The following is a 19,905-nucleotide window of genomic DNA, read 5'->3' on the forward strand; positions in this document are numbered from 1 at the left end:
TTATATCATGCATTGTTTTATGTCATACGTAATCTATTTAAATTTTTCTGGGTGGATTTCCTTCACTTTCCCCTATGAATTAATTTGTAATACTGTTTCAAAACTGCTGAGCATGGAGAAGCATAATGCAAATTGGTAAATGCAGCTCAGATCAGCTAGAACTCTTAACGCTGATGGGTTTCAAACCAAACTATCTGGATTATTCCCCTGAAAATAAGAATCTCACCACGTGAAGTCAAGTGAAGTGTAGAATCTGATAAAAAAATTCATCTCCTGTCTGCTGTAAAACCAGATTTTATAGAATTAGGAAAAAGTTAGATGATGTTAATAATGCTTTCTTTCTTGTATGCCCCCCTCCAAGAAAGACCTAAAATTGGGGGGAGGGGGCTGCCTGAACCAAGTAATATTTTGTTTCCACCTTACTCCACTCATTAATTTTACTCATTAATTTTACTTTGCATTCATGCATTCTGTTTGCAGGTTGTTGTTGTTGTTTCAAAACTTTTTGTTTCTTGTAAAAGTAACAGTCTCGTGGCATGTTAACCACTGACAAATTATTATGGCATAAGCTTTTGAGTTAATTGTTATTTTTGTGGGTGGGTGGGCAAACAGTGAGGCCAGTTGGAAACAAAATGCAGAAAAGTTCGGCATGTGATTATTCCCTCAGACCAGAATATTCCATGACACAGACTTGCTGCTATCGATAAAGCCAATTAACACATGCAGTGTGATAAAATCCATTGTGCCAATTCAACCTGTATTGAACCTCTGCATATATTCTAATTCAGTGGTTTCAGAGTGCATACTCCCTTTGAAGTTCCTTTGTTTAAGGATGGCAGCTTTAAGTTCTTGGAGGGTGAAACATTTATCTATAGCTTCTCTATGTTGCCAGAGTTGTGACTGACCTGTTTGCCCTATGTAGAATGCAGAGGGCATTAATAGCGGGTGGTGGCATAGGGGCACCTTGAGAAATGTGTATTGTTGGTTGATGATGACATATATCACATTGGAAGGACGTGAATGAACCCCGGATGCTTTGGATGGCATTTTTAAGTCCTGTAATACTGCTGTCAGAGTAAATATGGGGACAGAGTTAGCATCTGGGTCTGCTCCAGGGTCTATTCCCTGTGCCTGTATCCATGTTGGGTTTGTGTGTGTGTGTGTGTGTTTGTGTGTGTGTGTCTGTAAGCAAGTGCAGAGAGAAGTGTCTTTGTCCAGGATGGACTGTAGATAATAGAGGATATGGTTTTAAGTGAGAGTGGCCTGTCCTTTTCTTATCTAGTGCTGTCCTTTTCTTATCTAGTGCTGTCCTTGTAGTACATTGTTATTGGCCTTTCCTTCTGGTTTTCTCCACTTTGTTGGGTAAGTATAGTAATCTAAAGAATGCTTGATGTAATTTCTTTTAAGTGTGAGTCTCTGTCTGGTGAATCTGAATGGATGCAGTTGCTGGAAGGTAATCATAACTACGTGCTTCCAGCTTCCACCCAGAAACATCACAAATTCCACTGTCTACAGTCAAGCCCTGGATATAACCACATAACTGAAGAATCGGATCAAAGCCAGATTGGTAGGAAGTGGGTAGAAAACATCGATCGCTGCCATGATAATTGAAAGTGGAACTGCAATTCCCCCGGGAGTGATGGGTTGCAATGATGTAATTACATGGGAAAGTTAATATAAACAAACCAGGATCAAAGTGTATTTTACGACACTGCTTTGCTTAAACCAGGGTTTCCCAAACTTGGGTTTCCAGCTGTTGCTGGAGTACAACTCCCATCATCTCTAACTAGCAGGACCAGTGGTCAGGGATGATGGGAATTGTAGTCCAAAAACAGCTGGAGATCCAAAGTCTGGGAAACATCAGCTTAAACTAACTTCAGTTTGAATAAACCAAACTCTCTGAGTTTGGTCGTTTTAAGGAATTGTGCTTTCATTCTCACCCGTCAAAAAATAGATGAAATTTTAAAATCCAATCTAGACAAGAAATTGTTACTTGGTGAAGACATGGCTGGAAGAGTATGGTGGAAACAGAAGGACTCTTTCACAAAAAAATGAAAAGAATAGTCAATAACAGAATTACAGGAGCCATCAAAAATTCAAAGAAATGTAAGCCTTTGAAGAATTAGTACAATATAACAATAAATATAGATTAATACTTTCAGTACAATAATTCTCCAAATTTTAATTAATCTAGGGAGCATTGAAGGCTGTGATCAAAGAGGTATTAATACAATAGACTTCTTTATTAAGGAAGAACAGAAAGAAAAAGGTGAATGATATTACTTTGCAAATAGGCCAGTTGGAGGAAGAACATAAAAGGATATGCTGAAAGGCTGTATATAGAAAATTGGAAGCAGTGTGGAACCAATTAGATATATCTAAATTGCTTCCAGGTAAAAAACAACAACTCTTATGTTTTCTAAAACTGTGTGTAGTTGAAAAAGGCAACAAACTGGATAGATTATTAGCAGCATAATTAAGAAAGAAGCAACTGCAACATTTCGTGAGGTACGTAGATTATAGTTGTACACCCGAGAGATACAGTAAGTGAATTCAAAAAGATTTTCATTAAACTTTATTCATCTGAGAGCGCTTGTGAGGAAAGTATTGAATCTTTTATGCAGAAGGTATATTTACCTCGTTCATTGAAGGACAAAGCTGAGAGTCTTGAAGCTCTGATAGCAATGGAACAAACACTGAATTAGCTAAAAAAGAAAAGAAAAAAGGACAATAAAACTCTAGGTCTTGGAAGTATTTACGGATTAAAATTAATTATACAATCATATTTTACTCTGTAGCTTCCTCACTATTAAAAAAGATGACATTTATCAAAATGTGTTCCGTAAAACATAAGAAGAGGTCAAAGTTATTGTTGTCCCCAAACAGGGCAAAGATTATTCTAAACTTGAGTCCTGCAAGCCTGAAGCATAGCAGTAAGGAATCTCCATCCCATAGGCTTCAATTTGGTCTGCAATGCTATACAGTGGTACCTCTGGTTATGAACTTAATTCGTTCCAGAGGTCCGTTCTTAACCTGAGGTACCACTTTAGCTAATGGGGCCTCGTGCTGCGGCCGCCGTGCAATTTCTCTTCTCATCCTGAGGTAAAGTTCTTAACCCGAGGTACTACTTCCGGGTTAGCGGAGTCTGTAACCCGAAGTGTTTGTAACCCGAGGTGTTTGTAGCCTGAAGTACCACTGTAACTCAAAATCCACACCTACATGCCCTCTGCACATGTGTGGTAGGTATGCAACACTGGAGACAAGGGAGAACTTCCACCGGGAACTGCCTATTGCAGAGCAATCCATATGCCCAGTCTGCCATGCTTCTCTCTTTGTGGCAGAGATCTCCTTCCATTTGGCTCTGCAGCAGAGGTGGAGCTGGCCAGCCAAGGATCCATGGGATCCAGCTACTGGCAGTGTGACTGATCCACAAGGGAGAATAACCACTTTCCACCCTGGCCAGCATGAGGAGCAGAACTTTGGAGGTGGAGGTGGCCCACCCACTGCTCCATTCAGCCCCACTATCACCAGATGGGAATTAAGACTAGAGGAGCAATCCTATCACCTCCTACAACTAAGTAATTTAAGCCCAATAATTTCAGTGGGTATACCCTGAGTGTGATGCAAAGGAGTATCAACCTTTATAATTATTATGTGGAACTATGGGTGAAAGATTCTTGCACAGAATGAGGCTCACTTGCTCAATGGGACCCACCCCTCACTCTCTTCCACCTACACTCACTAAATCTGTTCTGGAGAGTTGGGGGAAAACAGAGAACAGGTTTAGAGGGCATGTGGGGTGAGGAAAGTCTCATTGTGCTTGCAGACCTCGTTCCCCATATGAATATGCCACTTAGCACTACCTTGAATTCTACTTTCTGTTTTTGTCATACATAGAAGAAGAAGAGTTTGGATTTGATATCCCGCTTTATCACTACCCTAAGGAGTCTCAAAGCGGCTAACATTCTCCTTTCCCTTCCTCTCCCACAACAAACACTCTATGAGGTGAGTGGGGCTGAGAGACTTCAGAGAAGTGTGACTAGCCCAAGGTCACCTAGCAGCTGCATGTGGAGGAGCGGGGACGCGAACCCGGTTCACCAGCTTATGAAACTACCGCTCTTAACCACTATACCACACTGTCTCATACAGCATACATACATACATACCGTACATACATGCATACATACATACATGTGTGTGTGTATCAATGAATCATTGATAAGTACTTAACACATTTAAAGAACATCAACACCAAAGGCAGAATCCTTTTAGAGGCTACATTTTCATTTCATTTTAAGGCTTAAGAGATTCCATTTCAGGCCATCTGCTTCTTGTCTCCCTGATTTTCATTGTACATATCAAGACTTGTCCCTCCCTTGTAATTAGGCTTCTATAACCAATTTTGTTTTCCGTAGATAGCGACATAGGCTGGCTCAAAATAATTCTGATTTGTCAAGGGCAATTCATACATTTTCCTTTGTAAAATGCAAAGGAACTCTATTAATATAAACTTCTATAAGCTTTTATATGTCAGCTGTTTCTACAATCAAGATGCCTTTTTCTCTTGATCTGCTCTGCTGAAAATACTCTTTCGACATTCCAGCACAAGCAATACATTCTTTTACATTCAGGAAATGAAATGTTTGTGGTTCAGCTTACTGATTTAATGGCGAATTTGTTCTAGACTGGTAAAAAAGGTTCCCTAGCCTCTGAGACTTTCGTATATAGGTGAGCATTTGAAACTGAAATATTTAATTTCATTTTCAAGTCCAGAAATTTCACTTGTATGCTTAGACCAAAACTCAGTGTAATATATCTGCAGTATTTGTAAGTTTAAAAAGTATTAGGTTCTCCAGTCTCCTGCAAGGGGGTGTAAAAGGGTAGTGTAATTCATAGTATTAGTGAGAAATATTCATCAGAAATACAGATGTTTTAAAGCAAGAAGTGGTATTTTTTTGGGGGGGGAGTGTTATATTGTAATCCCCCATTGTTTTCTGTGCATATGGCTATGGGTCTATTTCTATGTTACAGTATATTCATTCTTAGGCTTGAAAACAAATATTATTCATTTAGAGCAGCTGTTTCCTTAGAAGGTTTTTATATTTGGAGGAAGGCTTGCCTCTCCCCAGTAGTATCGTCATATAAAACATTATTCATATTCAATGTGCAATCATATGCATATTTACTTGGAAGTAAGCCCCACTGAACTTAGTGGGACTGACTTCTGAAAAGACATGTACATACTGTATAGAACTGCAACTACACAGAGCTCCCATGCCTTTGGAATAAAGAAGAAATGGTTCTTTATCAGAAGGAACATCTATATAAATATCTGCTTGCAGTAGCCTAGTTCTTAGTACAGTGCAACTGATGAATCCAGTGGGTACTTTGTACTTTAAAAAGATGTTGTTGTTGTTTGTTGTTGTTGTCCATTGCATTGGTACACAAATTTATCAACAGCAACTCCCAGATTTCTTTCACTAAAATTACGTATGCTGCTTGGAAATATTTTGCCTGGAAGTTTTATTTCATTCAGATGGTATCTACCGTACATTTTGTGAAATAAATAATAATAATAATATTGGAATCAAAGTTGTCACCTTTTTTTCTCATAAGGCTTATGAACCTTTAACAACAGGATACCAGAAAGACATTTAGAACTGGGATACTTTTAGAAATAAATTTCGAAACTGTTTCACACAGCTGTTAAAAGCTTTGGAATCATGCCAGGAAAAGGGGATCTTCATATATGCTTAATATGTTAATTTTAGTTTATTTAATTTAGTTTATTAATTTAGTAATTACATGGGTAGGAGCAGCAGAACAGCACAGGGGGCAGGGAGGGGAGATCATTCCATTGGGCAAGCCAAAATGCTGGTGCTGATGTGCTCCTTAGCTCTAGGCTGAATTCCATCCCATATGTTTAAAAGGTAGAATTACGGTACTTTCATATGCCCTTTTAAGCATCTTCCTTTCTTTCAAAGGCCATAAGATGCAAAATGTAAGGCTCTAATAGGCATTTCCTTGTCTTAATATGAAGTTGGTTTGGACTGGCTTTATACAATGTGCCTGTACTCATAGTGGGGTCTATCATAAATAAAAATGCTTTGATGACTCTTGAGGCTGGTGTTCCCCCCCGCCCCAGGCTCTCAGCAGTCCGAAATGAAGATAAGTGTAAAGCTCCATTTTTGCTTCTCCTGCTGGTTGTTGCACAGAGCTGCTTCCTATCCTTAGTCTTGAGACAGTCTACCATCTACTGAATTCTGCACAGCCTCTTTAAAATGCTTTTAACACCTCTCTAGCAGCAGAGAGTAAGAGTGGTTTGAATCACTTCTGACTTCTACCATAAAGTGCAATTTGTTCTCAGTGATATTGTGGACTCATGAGTGTTTAGCAAAGGAATATGATACGCTACTTGTCCCTGTTTCTACTTACTGTTGAGTGTGGGGGAAGTGGTACCAAAGAGGTTTAAGTGAATGGGTGAACATCATTGTGTGTGCTGTTCAGCTTTTACAGTATCTAAAGGCCTTTAACACACTTTGTTGTACCTATAATCAAGGCCATATAATTCAAGCTTTAAAATATAACAGTTTGATTCCCTGTCCGCTACATAAATGAAATAGAATATGTGTACTGCAAGCTTTAATCAATAGATAGACCTAAGTAGGAGTGGGGAACCTTTGGCCCATGAGTTTAATAAGGTCTGCCAGGTCTTCGAGATTGATCCACCCATTGTGGACTAACCTTTCCCTGGCCTGGCATCAGGTGCAGGATAGTTCAAGATGTGGCTTGAAGCTTGCAACTAAACGAAAAGGATTTCAGAGTGTATTCCTAAATGTCCTGCTTATTGGATGACTGGTATTTGGGGCTCATTGGAGCCAAGCCTGGGCAGACCCTCCAAAGTCTCTCTGGTTAAGCCAGGTATTTTCCAGGTTAAGCAAAAGGCCAGTAGCAACTTCTCTTTAGCAGCCCATGTGTTTTTCTGTTCTTGCTAAGCCATAGTTTGGCTTACTGTATCATGAAAAACAGCTCACATTGGGACATTACCAATCTAATATACTAGTTCATTTTCCACTTTTGAGTTCAGTTTCTCTTCAAAAGCAATTTAATATTGTTTTCCAGAAGCCTTACTAAATGAAATCATATCTAAAAACTCAATTCACATTATCATTGAACTAATAAGAACTGGGCAGTTTAACTAAACAATCACACGTAGTATTACATATAACTATTCCATCAAATGAAGATGCTTCGTATGTTTCCTATACATCTCCTGAATGTGTTATTCACTGATTAATTGGGAATCATGCTGACTGGTGCTGATGAGACTTTGGGTCTAACACCTTCTGGAGATAGCACCCCACCCTGCCTCCAGCAATGTATTTGTTTCACATCAATCAGATGATTTCCATTGCAATTTGTCTCTTTCCTGATTTATGGCTGGGAGAGAGGGAGGGAGCCTATTAAATCAAATGGACTTCTGGTACACGTTTATTGGGATATTGATGTTTTATCACCAATTAGACTGTGTTCCTCATCTCATTATCCTGTTAGCTTCACTTTTTAAAATCACTTTACCATATTGGATGGATGAAGTTTTCTCCGGTATTTTGTGTGTGTGTGTGTGGTTTGGAGAGAGAGGGGGGCAGGGAGGCAGGGAAAGCATGCATAAAAGAAGGAATATTTAACCTTAGAACGAGATGTTGGACATGTGAAGCATTTAAAGGCAGGGTTTGCCAATGTGGTTCCCTCCAGATGTTGTTAGACTACAACTCCCCTCATCCTTGTCCACTAGACATGCAGGGAGGGGCTGACAGGAATAGCCATCTGAAAACTACCACTCTGGATATCCCAGATTTAAAATATAGGTCTAGTAAATGCTAAGTGTTATGTATTGGTTTAATTTGTGTACATGAGTTTCTCTGCTAGTCCTGTAACTACCTTTCCCGCTCTTGGGCGATTCAAATGGGTGCGGTGACAGTTGCTATTGGTTAACTTGTTAACACAATTTGGATCCTCACTCTGATAGGTTCCCACCGAAATCTAAATGTATCCTTTCCCCAACCCCTGCTCCTGAGAGTATAAAAGGAGCTCACCCTTTCCCTCCAGTCAGTCAAGATTCCTACTGCAATAAAGAAGACTGTTCTTGTTATACTTGACTCAGGAGTTTGTGTCTCAGGAGTTTAAGGCATTCCTGGCAGACAACTTCATTAGGGGAGCAACGTCGGCACCGTTCCACCCATTGTCTAATGGACAGGCAGAGCGGATGGTATGGACGGCAAAAGAGGCTATCGCTCGCCTGCTGGAGGGGGACTGGGCAGCCCGAATTGCCTGGATGCTATTTTTGCAGCATGCCACGCCCTGCACTGTCACGGGCAAGTCACCCACTGAACTATTGATGGGCCGTCGGTTGGTCACCATCATGGACTTTGTACACCCGGACAAAAACCTGGTCTGCACCACTTCACATTACACGTGAAGGATATATTACTCAGCGTTCCACTATGTAGAAAACAAGGTATCAATGAGGAGAGTTTGAACATATCCTTCCTGATTGGCCTATATTTCAGTATCTGCCTGCCCCTTTGTTTCAAAGGAGGATCACTCAAGCATACAGCACCAGTCATGCTGTCCCAAATTAATTTGACTATGTGATCACCCGTGTGGCTAGATCAGGCTAAAGACAAGTATTGGAACTTGAAACAGCTTTAATTGCCTACTCCATCTTTGTTTATATGAGTTCAGATGGCAATTTTAAGATAATTTGACTTTTGCTATAGCTGGCACAACATGTCTGAAACTTTGAAGAACTTCTATATGAATCCAGTGCGAGTGGCCATTAGGTGATTAAAAAACCCAATGTTATTAGTATGCTGATGATGATACCCACTTTGTTTCTCTAATACATCAAAATTAAGGGTGAACAGATTATTCAGGAAGTAGAAAGGAGGAAGTAGAAAGGAGGCAAACTTCCTTCTTTCAATTAGATCAGAAGAAAATCACAAGAGACCTCACAATGGCATGGTCCTTGGTTCACCAACAAGAGTAGACTTGAGACCGAATATGGAGAACATGTCAGTAGCAGCAACATAATGCACTTACGGAGTTTGCCATTCACTTGTCCTTTGCTGAATCAGGGTGGTTGTCTTTACAGCCAGCTTTTCTCCATATATGGTTAAATACAAATATTCTTGGTATCTCTGTACCTTATGGCAACACCAGTATTCTTCACTATTTTAAAATCAAGATAAGGTTACTTTTTCTCAATGACAATTGTTTACATCTTCAGGCTGTTTTAGAATTTTCAGGTAGGTAGCCATGTTGGTCTGACATAGTCAAAACAAAACAAAATTAAATTAAAAAAATCCTTCCAGTAGCACCTTAGAGACCAGCTAAGTTTGTCATAGGTATGAGCTTTGTGTGCATGCACACTTCTTCAGATACACTGAAACAGAAGTCATCAGACCCAGTGTATCTGAAGAAGTGTGCATGCACACGAAAGCTCATACCTATGACAAACTTAGTTGGTCTCTAAGGTGCTACTGGAAGGATTTTTTTTTTATTTAGAATTTTCAGTTTATTGTAGAGCTAAAACTTAAAAAGGAAGAAAAAAAATCATACCCAAATGGTATGGAATGAAGATCCTTTCGAGAAGAAGTAATGTTTTCCTGAATGAGTTTCCATTAATTCTAAATGGCTGCTTAGAAGTACTCAGCTGAGGAGTGCTGGTTTACTGCCCTGGCAGTATATCTGTGGCAGTATTCCCAGGCAATTATAACTTTCCACTGGCCTGACCTCCAGTGTGACTGTCCAAGCTGTGAGAGGAAAATAAGGCCAAGTAAATGGAATCTGACTTAACAAAACTAGAGTGAAGTCAGTTTTTGCCTGTTTCTTTTAGTCAAATTTGCTTGGGATAATTAAAGCAGTAGCAATAACCATTCAATCTGTTTTCAGTAGTTTCAAGGATTAAATGTGGTTGTTGGAGGGAGAAAAAAGCTGGTTCTCTTTGTGTATGGAGTTCTGAGATACTCATATACAAGTTCTATTGGAATGTGCTGTGTTCTTTAAGGATTGGATTTCCGCTGCTTCCCCTATTTTGGCCTGTTATTTTCATCCAATGCCCATGGAATCTGCTACTATAAATAATGCTATATCTGTGCCTTCTCATGCACAATTATACATCTGATTTTTTTTTCAGCTCATGGGAAAACAAACATTCACAAACCCTTTTTTTATAAAAAGGAGAATTTTTTTATTTTTACGCAACTGTGTTTTCAGGTGCTGAGTGACTGCACCTCAGGCTGAACCAGTTCCTACCCCACCCCACCCTTATTTATATCTGATTATGTGTTCAGTGCTCATGTTGAATATGAAATGTGCCCCATATTGAGCTTAATGTGGTTCACTTGAGCATGCTGCTGTTAAATCAACTAGAATGTGTCTCCAAGGGTGTGTTTTCTAGGCTACATCTTGAGTGTGTGTGTGGGGGGGGAGCTAACGCTGTCAGGATCACATCCCTGATTAGTGCTCCAATTAATAGTTTTGTTCTGGGACAGCCAAAGGGTATTTGCTTTCTCCCTGTGATGTTGGAAGAGACGCCACAACGAATATTGCCCATGCCTTCTGGAGCTAGTCCATTGCTGAAAAGAGCTTTATTCTGCCATTTTAAGTTGCAAGTCCAAGCCCTCTTCCACCGCCTCCCCTCAAGGCAGTGGATCTGCTTTTGAGTTTGCCATGAGTGAGCAGCTGCGAGGAATGTGGAATGAGAGTTTGGAGACACATGAAGTGATGGTTGACTGCCATGCAGTAAATGCTTCTGAACACGATGGCCTGGGTGGTGATCAGTCACCATGGAGAGATAGTTTCCAGTGCCAATGTCTCTACAGGGGCTATAATGTGTGCTCCAATCCTTGGACCGGGCTCCTATCCGGAAAACTGATAAATAGGAAGTGAAGAGAAACTAGGGATTTTTCTCCATAGTAAGAGTTTCTATTGAATTCTTATGGTGTAAGTTGTGTCAGTAGGTGAGTGCTGTTGTGTAGATAGGGAGAGGAGAAATTCAGGAGCAAAGGGGATGTCTTATGCTGAAAGCAATAGAGATTTATTTACAAGGTTATTCAGAACTGCTGCTGTGCAAAACATTCTCTCAACCAACTGTCCCCCTCCTTATCACAACTTGCCAGCGATAGCTGTGCTTAGCCCTTCATTTTGAGCCCACAGTAGAGCATTAACTTCATAGACCAGGTGTGCCCAAGTCAAATCACTCAGGTCCACATTTATATTTACTAGCTCAATTGCTCCTTTAACCTCATGAAGGCATTTTCATCACAATTTCAACTCAGTTTCCTTTCTCTTTATTTGCCACAGCACAATATAATGGCTTAGTACGGTATCTTTTTTAAAAAACAAACAAACACAACAATCCTATTTTCGCTTAGCATTCTTTACTTCTGTCACTAGCAGAAAGTGTCTGGTGTTGCTCAGGAATTCTACAAAACAAAAAAAATCAGTGCAGTTTTTGAAAACTGCGGTTAAAATCCATGCAGTTTTGAAAGGTTCAACCCACCATTTTGATTCGGAATGGTGTCCAGTAGTATCCAAAGATAGACAGGAACCTGCTCCTTCATCTCAGAAGCCAGCATGCAAAAATTGTTTATGGTATCACAAGAGGTGCCCAAATGCATAGAGATCAGACAAAGAGACAAGCAATACTCCAAAAGGCATGGTAGATTTTACTTCCTGATATTACAGTATTAGTGACCCTGGTGTCTAGGAGCCTGCTGTATGGATATGAGTTCTGTTCAGACCTTTGGTGATGCAGTTGGGGGTAGTGACAGCGTTCATGATTCTACTCCTACATCCGGGCACTGAAATCCCCACATATATATGTGAACAGGGTTTATATTATGTACAGCAGAGCTATACATAATATAGACCCAGGTGGCACTGTGGTTAAACCACTGAGCCTAGGGCTTGCTGATCAGAAGGTCGGCGGTTCGAATCCCTGTGACGGGGTGAGCTCCCGTTGCTTGGTCCCAGCTCCTGCCAACCTAGCGGTTCGAAAGCACGTCAAAATGCAAGTAGATAAATAGGAACCGCTACAGCAGGAAGGTAAACAGCGTTTCCATGTGCTGCTCTGGTTTGCCGGAAGCGGCTTTGTCATCCTGGCCACATGACCCGGAAGCTATATGCCGGCTCCCTCGGCCAATAATGTGAGATGAGCGTGCAACCCCAGAGCCGGTCACAACTGGACCTAATGGTCAGGGTTCTCTTTACCTTTACAGCAGAGCTATGATACAGTAAATTGGGGGAGGGGGTCGAGCTGATGGATTAAAGCCTGATTTAAAGCTGCGTTCTTCAAATTGGGAACATACTTCATTTGATTTGTAACCAAGATTGGTGATGACCACCATGTGGAATGCCAAAAAGGAGTGCTCATTTATTATATTTTTATCTCTTCCTCCAAAGAGCTCAGGGTCACATTATTCTCCTTGCCCTTCAGAGCCCTGTGAGGCATTTTCGTGGTTGAGGCTGAATGAAGCTCAGCCTTTGTGGCTGAGTGATAATTTGAACTCTAGGGCTCCCACAGACACACACACACACACCGACATTTGTGGTGATTTCTGCTTATTATACTGTTTGTGCAGTCATATGTGATCCTACCATTTGGACCTGCAAAGGTTTTGGGGTGGTCACACAGCTTCACTCCCAATCAGTTCATATCCTGCAACTTCCTGCTGGAATTCCGTAACTTTTTATGCCACAAATGTTCTGATTTATTTTTGTCCTGCTTTTATTGTATTACTATTAGAGCCCCTCCAGACAGCAATCATGTAGTAGCATTGGGAAGCATCACAGAAAATAAAGCAGAATAAATCCACCACAAATGCACTATTATTGTGGCAGAATACTGTACATCCACAATAAAACACCAGTCTGGAAAGGTCCCTAGTCTCTCAAGTCTAAGTCTAAAACTGTAATCACTGCACCACAACTGGGAAATTCCTCTCACTTATCATAAAAGTTGTGTGGGTTAGTCTAGCTCAGTTCCCTTGTTAAACCAGGAAGAATCCACGACTCCCAGAAGTTTGGAAGCATTGCTTTAGTTGAATGGCTTATCACTTAGAGACATGGAGTCCTGTTCTGAATGATAAATTGCTTCATTCATTTCAAGTCACTACATAACCAGTCACACACCATTGAGCTCAATGCTATTAAAGAGTAATTTCCCTTATGGGAATTGCACTCACCACAACAGAATTCTGCACAGCAACGTCCTTTTATCCCCAAGTAGAATTTAAAATCAAATGCATCTTCCAGTTTCAACTGCAATCACACAGCTGGCCCTCATTTTAAAATGCCCACAATCCCAAGAACATAATCATGTGCCTGAAAAACTTTAGCATTTACACAAAACTGCCAAATCTAATTATGAAAGTCATCTGTTTTCCACTCAAGCAAGTGAGACGGCACCACCACCAGTGCTAATACCACCAGAGAACTGTAATTATTCTGAGAAACAGCTTTTGTTTGTTTGTTTGTTTGTTGCCCACTTAACATTATTTGTAGTCAAACCTAATGAAATAAATCAAGACAGTATTTTGCCTTTGTCAGCCCTGCCTGGACAGACTCATCACTATGTTTTCTCAGTTTCCCTTTGTTTTTGTTCTCAAACCTATTAAAGAGCTAATTATCACTACAGCAACATTTGTCTTGTGACCTACATTATAGATAGGGTTACTTTGAGGTTTCTCTTACAACTCCCAGTTATTCTGTGCAATCCTCTTTCAGCCATAGGCCTTCCGAGTGGAAACACCTGCATGTTCATCCAGAGTTGAACATGTTTCAAAGATGTAGCGAATGCCCAGGTATTTAGGACACTCTTGTTCCCTGTAGAAGGATCATAGAATCATAGAATCGTAGAGTTGGAAGAGACCACAAGGGCCATCTAGTCCAACCCGCTGTCGAGCAGGAAACACCATCAAAGCATTCTTGACATATGGCTGTCAAGCCTCTGCTTAAAGACCTTCAAAGAAGGAGACTCCACCACACTTCTTGGCAGCAAATTCCACTGCCGAACAGCTCTTACTGTCAGGTAGTTCTTCCTAATGTTTAGGTGGAATCTTCTTTCTTGTAGTTTGAATCCATCTCCATAGGGCTCCGTGTACTGCCACTTCTTCCCACTCTCCAGTCAAATCACGCAGAAGGACTTGGCAGGTAACAGGAGGTCTGTACTGGCCACCCATGTCCTCATCCAGCTCTCCCCCTCTGTGTTGCTCAAGTTGCTCAAGATCTAGATCGCAGCAGCTCTGCACTTCTCCTACAGAGAAGGCAGACTGGGTGGAAATACAGAAAGCATGCGTAGACCTTCCAGTTCCTGGAATGTTCTTCCTCACGATGCTTCTGCACAGGCTGAGGTAGGGAGAGAGAAGAAACTGGCCTCTTTTGAGCCTTATAGGGATCTCTGTGGGTGTTGTGCTTGTGTAAAGAAGCAGGTTTATGTCCTCATTGTTTGCTTAATTATTACACTAAATGCTTATACTATTTGCATAATTTGGATTACATGAGATCATGTCTATGTACAATCCTGTCTCAGTCAGTCATTGTGGTGCAGTGATCTTGATTTGATTCAAGATATAATATTTGTACACTTTTCCAACCACTGCTCAAAGCGGCTTGCAATAATCACAATAGCATTAATAACAGCAAACATTGCAATCGCTATAATATTACACACAACAGCATATAAATAAAGCAGGCAACAACAAATCCATCAAAACAAGGAACACAATTCAATAAAGGCATAGCAACTCAGAGTATTGCCAGAAAACTTCCTAATCGCATGGAACCTTATTCCAGAACAACAAAAAATGGATTAGCTGTGTCTTGTCAGTTATTAAATGCATTGTTTTGCAACAGCACAATGGATGGAAGGTGCATTCCCTGTATGTGAACTACAGACACACAGAACTATACATTTACAAAACCATTTTTGTAACGCCTTTGAGTCAGTAGTAGCTAGTAGGGCTGGGCGAGATCTGGTTTTCAACATCATGATATATCACTAGCTAAATATCATATCTTGGATATCTTGATATATCATGATATATATCTGCGGTGGAGGGCCTTGCTGGGTCTCCCTGCAGTGGCAGAGGGTCCTGCCATAACTCCCCGTGGCGGTGGAGGGTGTGCAGCACTTCCCCACTGCAGCATAGGGCCTTGTCCCTGTGGCAGTGGAGAGGGCCTTAAAATGTAAGGAAGTAGTAGATTTAATAAAAATATTAAATAAACTTCCATATAATATATTTAATATATTTTCAACTAATTTAAGAGTAGTTTAAGTGATTTACTAGTCAAGTTGCATCTGCTTCCCCACCCAGAGGTCTAAACGGAATCTGTGCATGCATAAAGTTCAACTAAACTTAGTACTGTACTAAGTACTAAACTTAGTACTGTACTTCTACTTTCCTGGGAGTAAGCTTCGTTGACTTCAGTAGGGCTTGCTTGTGAGTATACATGCATTTGCTTGCACTGCTTACCAAAAAAACACCCTTCCCATCATTCTCACATAGTACCCAACCTCCCATTTCAGCATAAGGTAGCCAGCAAGTCTTCTCACCTCCAACCCCCCCCCCAAGCAAAGCCTTCATCCCACCAGTCTCTCCCTTTTTATCAAAGCGAGGGAGCAAGGGCAAGCAAGCAAGCAAAAAGATAGTCTCAAATAAATAACCAAACAACCCACCCTTCTTTTTTGATATGGAGGAAAGGTATTTAGGGGGAACCAACAACATAAACACCACCTGAAAACAAAAACAAAAACTCTTCCCCCTCTTTTTTCACTGGTGGGGGGGTGTGTGTGAGAGGAAAGAAAGAAGTGCTTTCCACTTTGTTTACTTTTCTTTGCTTCCCTATCCTCCTGGATTGTTAGCAGGCTCTAAGTGGAAAGATACTGGTGAAACTGAAAGAGTGTGCTGGTTTGTGCTAGGGCAGGGGTCCCCAGACTTACCGAGCGGCGGGCCGGTGCCCGCCGCGCCGACCGCGCGGTGGGCCGGACTGCAGGGGAGTGCGCGCGCAGCGGGCCGGAGGGCGGGGGAGTGCGCACCCGTGCGCATGCGCACACGCACACGGGCGGAAAAAATCGGCGAAAATCGCTTGTGCGCATGCGTATGGGCCTCCCCCGACCCGGAAGTGCACCAGAAATGACCTCTTCCGGGTCGGGAGAGGCCCGTACGCATGCGCACAAAGGATTTTCGGCGATTTTTTGCCGATTTTTCAGATCGCCGCTGCGCCGCGCGCCGTGAGAGCGGGCGGCGGCAGCGGGCGGCGGGGGTCGTCGCGGGCCGGATTGGAAGGCCGATTGGGCCGCATCCGGCCCGGGGGCCGTAGTTTGGGGACCCCTGTGCTAGGGCTTATCATGATTTCTTATTGGTTAGGAGGGAGGAGGGTGAGAGCAAACAAAGCTGGAAATACAGTGCCTGCAAATTACCTGCAAATTACCTGTAAAGTATCGGTTCCACTGAGCTACCCCCTGGGAAGCTGTATAAGGATGCTATTTCAATAGCAGTATTCAACAATATGGTGATTTATCACACATCCCTAGTAGCTAGTGGTCCGTTTCAGATGTTGTTGGAGGAAAATGATTATCTGGACCCATTTCAGTCTGACTTCAGGCCTAAATTCAGAGCCAAAGGGGCCTTGATGCACTGAGGACCTGTAGAACTTGTTACCAGAGAGAGGTATTAGTTCAAGGAAGGACCAGAGAGATGAATATTCAAAGCCTCACGGTCACAGAGCTCAATGGGTGACTAAACACTTTCAGAGTTGCTATAAAAGTAACATTGGGAGCAGTGCCATTTTTCTAGAAAAATAGGTGCCGGAACTCACCACGAACACCTCTCTTGTTCTCTTATAATGGCAATGGCGCCCACCTGAGAGGTGCCGGAACTCTGTTCCGGTGATTTCTGGCTGGAAAAAAAATCCCTGATTGGAAGGAGAACAGTGTTCACTCTGAACTCTTTGGCTAAAGGCAGGAATTTTTAAAAATATATAATGGGTAGTCAACGTTACATTTTACCCAGAGTAGACAGATCGAAATTAATCAACTGGCTGAGTTAGGCCCATGAATTTCAGTGGGTATACTGTGAATACTGCTCAATGTACTGTAATATTAAGGAGTATGGTTTTCCCCATAGCTGCCAAGTCTCCCGTTTTTCGCGGGAAACCCCCGTATTTTAAACCATTTCTCGCTGGCAGCCTGGATTGGAAAAAATCTGGACATGCGCAGAACCAATTTCGGGTTCTCTGCCCATATCTGGGCACCAGAAATTGGGCACAGCGGCACCGGAAGCCGCTTCTGAGCATGTCTGGACATGCGTAGAAGCGACTTCCGGTGCCGCTCTGCCCATGTCTGGGCACCAGAAATCGGGCAGCGCCGGCACCGGAAGTTGCTTCTACCCATGTCTGGAAGCGACTTCTGGTGCCAGCGCTGCTGATCCCGGATTTTTCTAACCGGGAGTTGGAAGGTATGGGTCCCCCCCCATAAATTTTCACCCTTCTTTTTGGCCTAACAAGCCTACAAATTAGCTCACAGTAAGAAAACACAAATCAGTCTGTAAACAGTCCTGTTGTTTATGGATTATTTATTTAGTTAATTCATTGCCTACTCATACTTTTTCTCTCCCCGCCCCTCCTTTTATTAGGACCACCACAGAGGACAGCGTCTCCCAAACAAGACCACGAAGATAAGAAGCACGAAAAAGCTGCGGACAAAGGAAGTGAGAGTGGGACTTCCTGCAATGAGTTGTCCACCTCTAGTTGCGACAGCCACTCTGGGGGCAGCACTCCCCAAGAAAATGCTGCCAGCGCTCAGCAATCTACAGGGCACCAGCCAAATACTCTAACATTGGATCGGCCCTCTAAGAAAGGCCCAGCACAGTGGATGCCTCCACCAGACAAACGCAGGAACAGCGAACTTTTTCAGACCCTCATTAGCAAGTCCAGAGAAACAAACCTGTCCAAAAGGAAGGTATGTGAGAAGCTAAGTGTTGAAGAAGAGATGAAAAAGTGTATTCAGGATTTTAAAGAAATCCATATTCCGGATTATTTTCCTGAACGGAAACGCCCATGGCAATCTGAACTGTTGCAAAAATATGGGCTATAGTTTTTTCAGTATTTTATGACTTGTCGGTGGTGCATTTGATGTATATTAAGTTGCCAGTTTCTACTGATGTAGTTCTTTTTGATCTACTCATTGGAGTGATTCCTGCTGCTTATTTCTTGCTGTGAACTGGATGTTGGGTAGGACATGGGTTGACCCTTTTTTTCCCTTCCCTTTTTCAAAAAGGAAGTAATAAAACGAAACTAAAGCATTATGGATTCTTTTTTAATAGATTAAAACGTGCATGATCAGGAAATTTTGGTTTTCAAACTTCTCATTTGTGAAAGAGATATATCATGAGATCATCATTCATCATCCACAATAGCAGTGATACAAAATTCCACTGGATGGGGCTTATGATAACAGAATTAAACATGAACACTATTTAAAATGTTAATGCAATAAAGCAAATGTCTATTTTGCATGAGCACAATAGTTGACAAGTAGATCACAAAAGAGCAAGAGGTTTGTCTGCTTGGATAAATATTTTGTTCAATGCCAAGACAATCAATGTAAAATGTCTTTGGAATTGAACTTTGTGAGGATTTGTGTGTGGCTGTGTGTTCGTTTTGTAAGGATGGTGTAAATATGCCTTATACTGTTTTATGATTGCACCAACACTCATCTATTAATGTTTGTCAGGACTATTTCTGTGAAATGCAACACCAGATTGTGAAAACTGGTTTCATAGTCTGAAAAGTTTCTGTTTTCATGTTAGCCAACAAAGCTGGAAAAATAAAAAAGACCTAAACATATTTATTAAAAGGGGCCTACTGTTAAGATTTTTTATTTATTTATTGCTCTTACATTATTATTAGTCTTTTGTCTGCATCTTCTAGTAATTTTAAGGAGAGCTTCTGCAGTGTTCTCATTATGCTCCTACTCTGCTTCCAAATTGCAAGCAACACATTCCAGCTGAAAATGAATAATGCTTGGGGTATGGGAGTTTTAATTAAAATGTTCAATAGAGATTCAATGTGATTGGGGGGGGGGAGAACAATGTTATTGATTACTACTCAGTACAGTAGCGATAAAATCTCAGCCAAGAGCGCACAATGAGAATTTGAGTTGACAAGGAAAATAATACTTCTGACAACTGTTGTGAAATTACTGTTAAAATACTAAATTTAAGATGTCGTTAACAAGGTACACCAGACCAAAGGAACTATTTTCCCAGTACACAAAAGCTAATATTCATCCGTAATGACACAAAAATAATCTGATCAAAAACAGGCACGCTTGAGATGAATGAAGAATTTGCAGAGACTTATGAAATATTGTTGATTATTAGATTTTTATACACACCAGCAATTTGTCTTCTTTTGTCTGATGCTTTTCTTTACAGTAGTAACAGCATCTCAGCTAATTTGACAAAGTGGATCACATCTGTAAGGATTGCTTGGTGCCCCACGTCTATACTGAATAATATTCAGGCATTCAAATCTTGTAGCTCGATTCGTTCACTGAATAAACTTGTTTCAAAGCATGCTGTTTCTATTTGGGTCAGTTCACACATCACAGTGACTCCCATGTGCTTATTTCAGGAACATGTTTGTTGGTCAATGAATTGTTTAGCCACTTCCGCGCCTGCGACGGAGGTGGGGTTGTGGGCTGCCCGACTGTACCATCGCGTAGGGGCTGCAAGCTCAGCCCCTACGCAATGGTAGGTTCCCGACTGCGTCACCCCCCGACCAGCCAATGAGGTCGGTCGGGGCGGGGCCACCAACTTTAAGCACTCTGCAGGCGGG

At 41.5% G+C, this 19,905-nt stretch overlaps 1 protein-coding gene across 1 annotated transcript in view; it reads left to right on the forward strand.

Annotated features, from left to right (window-relative positions):
* Positions 1 to 19,642, forward strand: part of KCTD8 (potassium channel tetramerization domain containing 8) — a 47,905-nt gene extending 28,263 nt beyond the window's left edge. Inside the window, exon 2 of the mRNA XM_035112412.3 lies at positions 17,700 to 19,642. Coding sequence (XP_034968303.1) covers positions 17,700 to 18,160 — 461 coding nt within the window. The 3' untranslated portion in view covers positions 18,161 to 19,642. The remainder of the gene's footprint in view (positions 1 to 17,699) is intronic.
* Positions 19,643 to 19,905: the final 263 nt, after the last annotated feature.

The sequence above is a fragment of the Zootoca vivipara genome, chromosome Z1 (genome assembly GCF_965207765.1).
Source record: "Zootoca vivipara chromosome Z1, rZooViv2.hap1.1, whole genome shotgun sequence".
Lineage (NCBI taxonomy): Eukaryota > Metazoa > Chordata > Lepidosauria > Squamata > Lacertidae > Zootoca > Zootoca vivipara.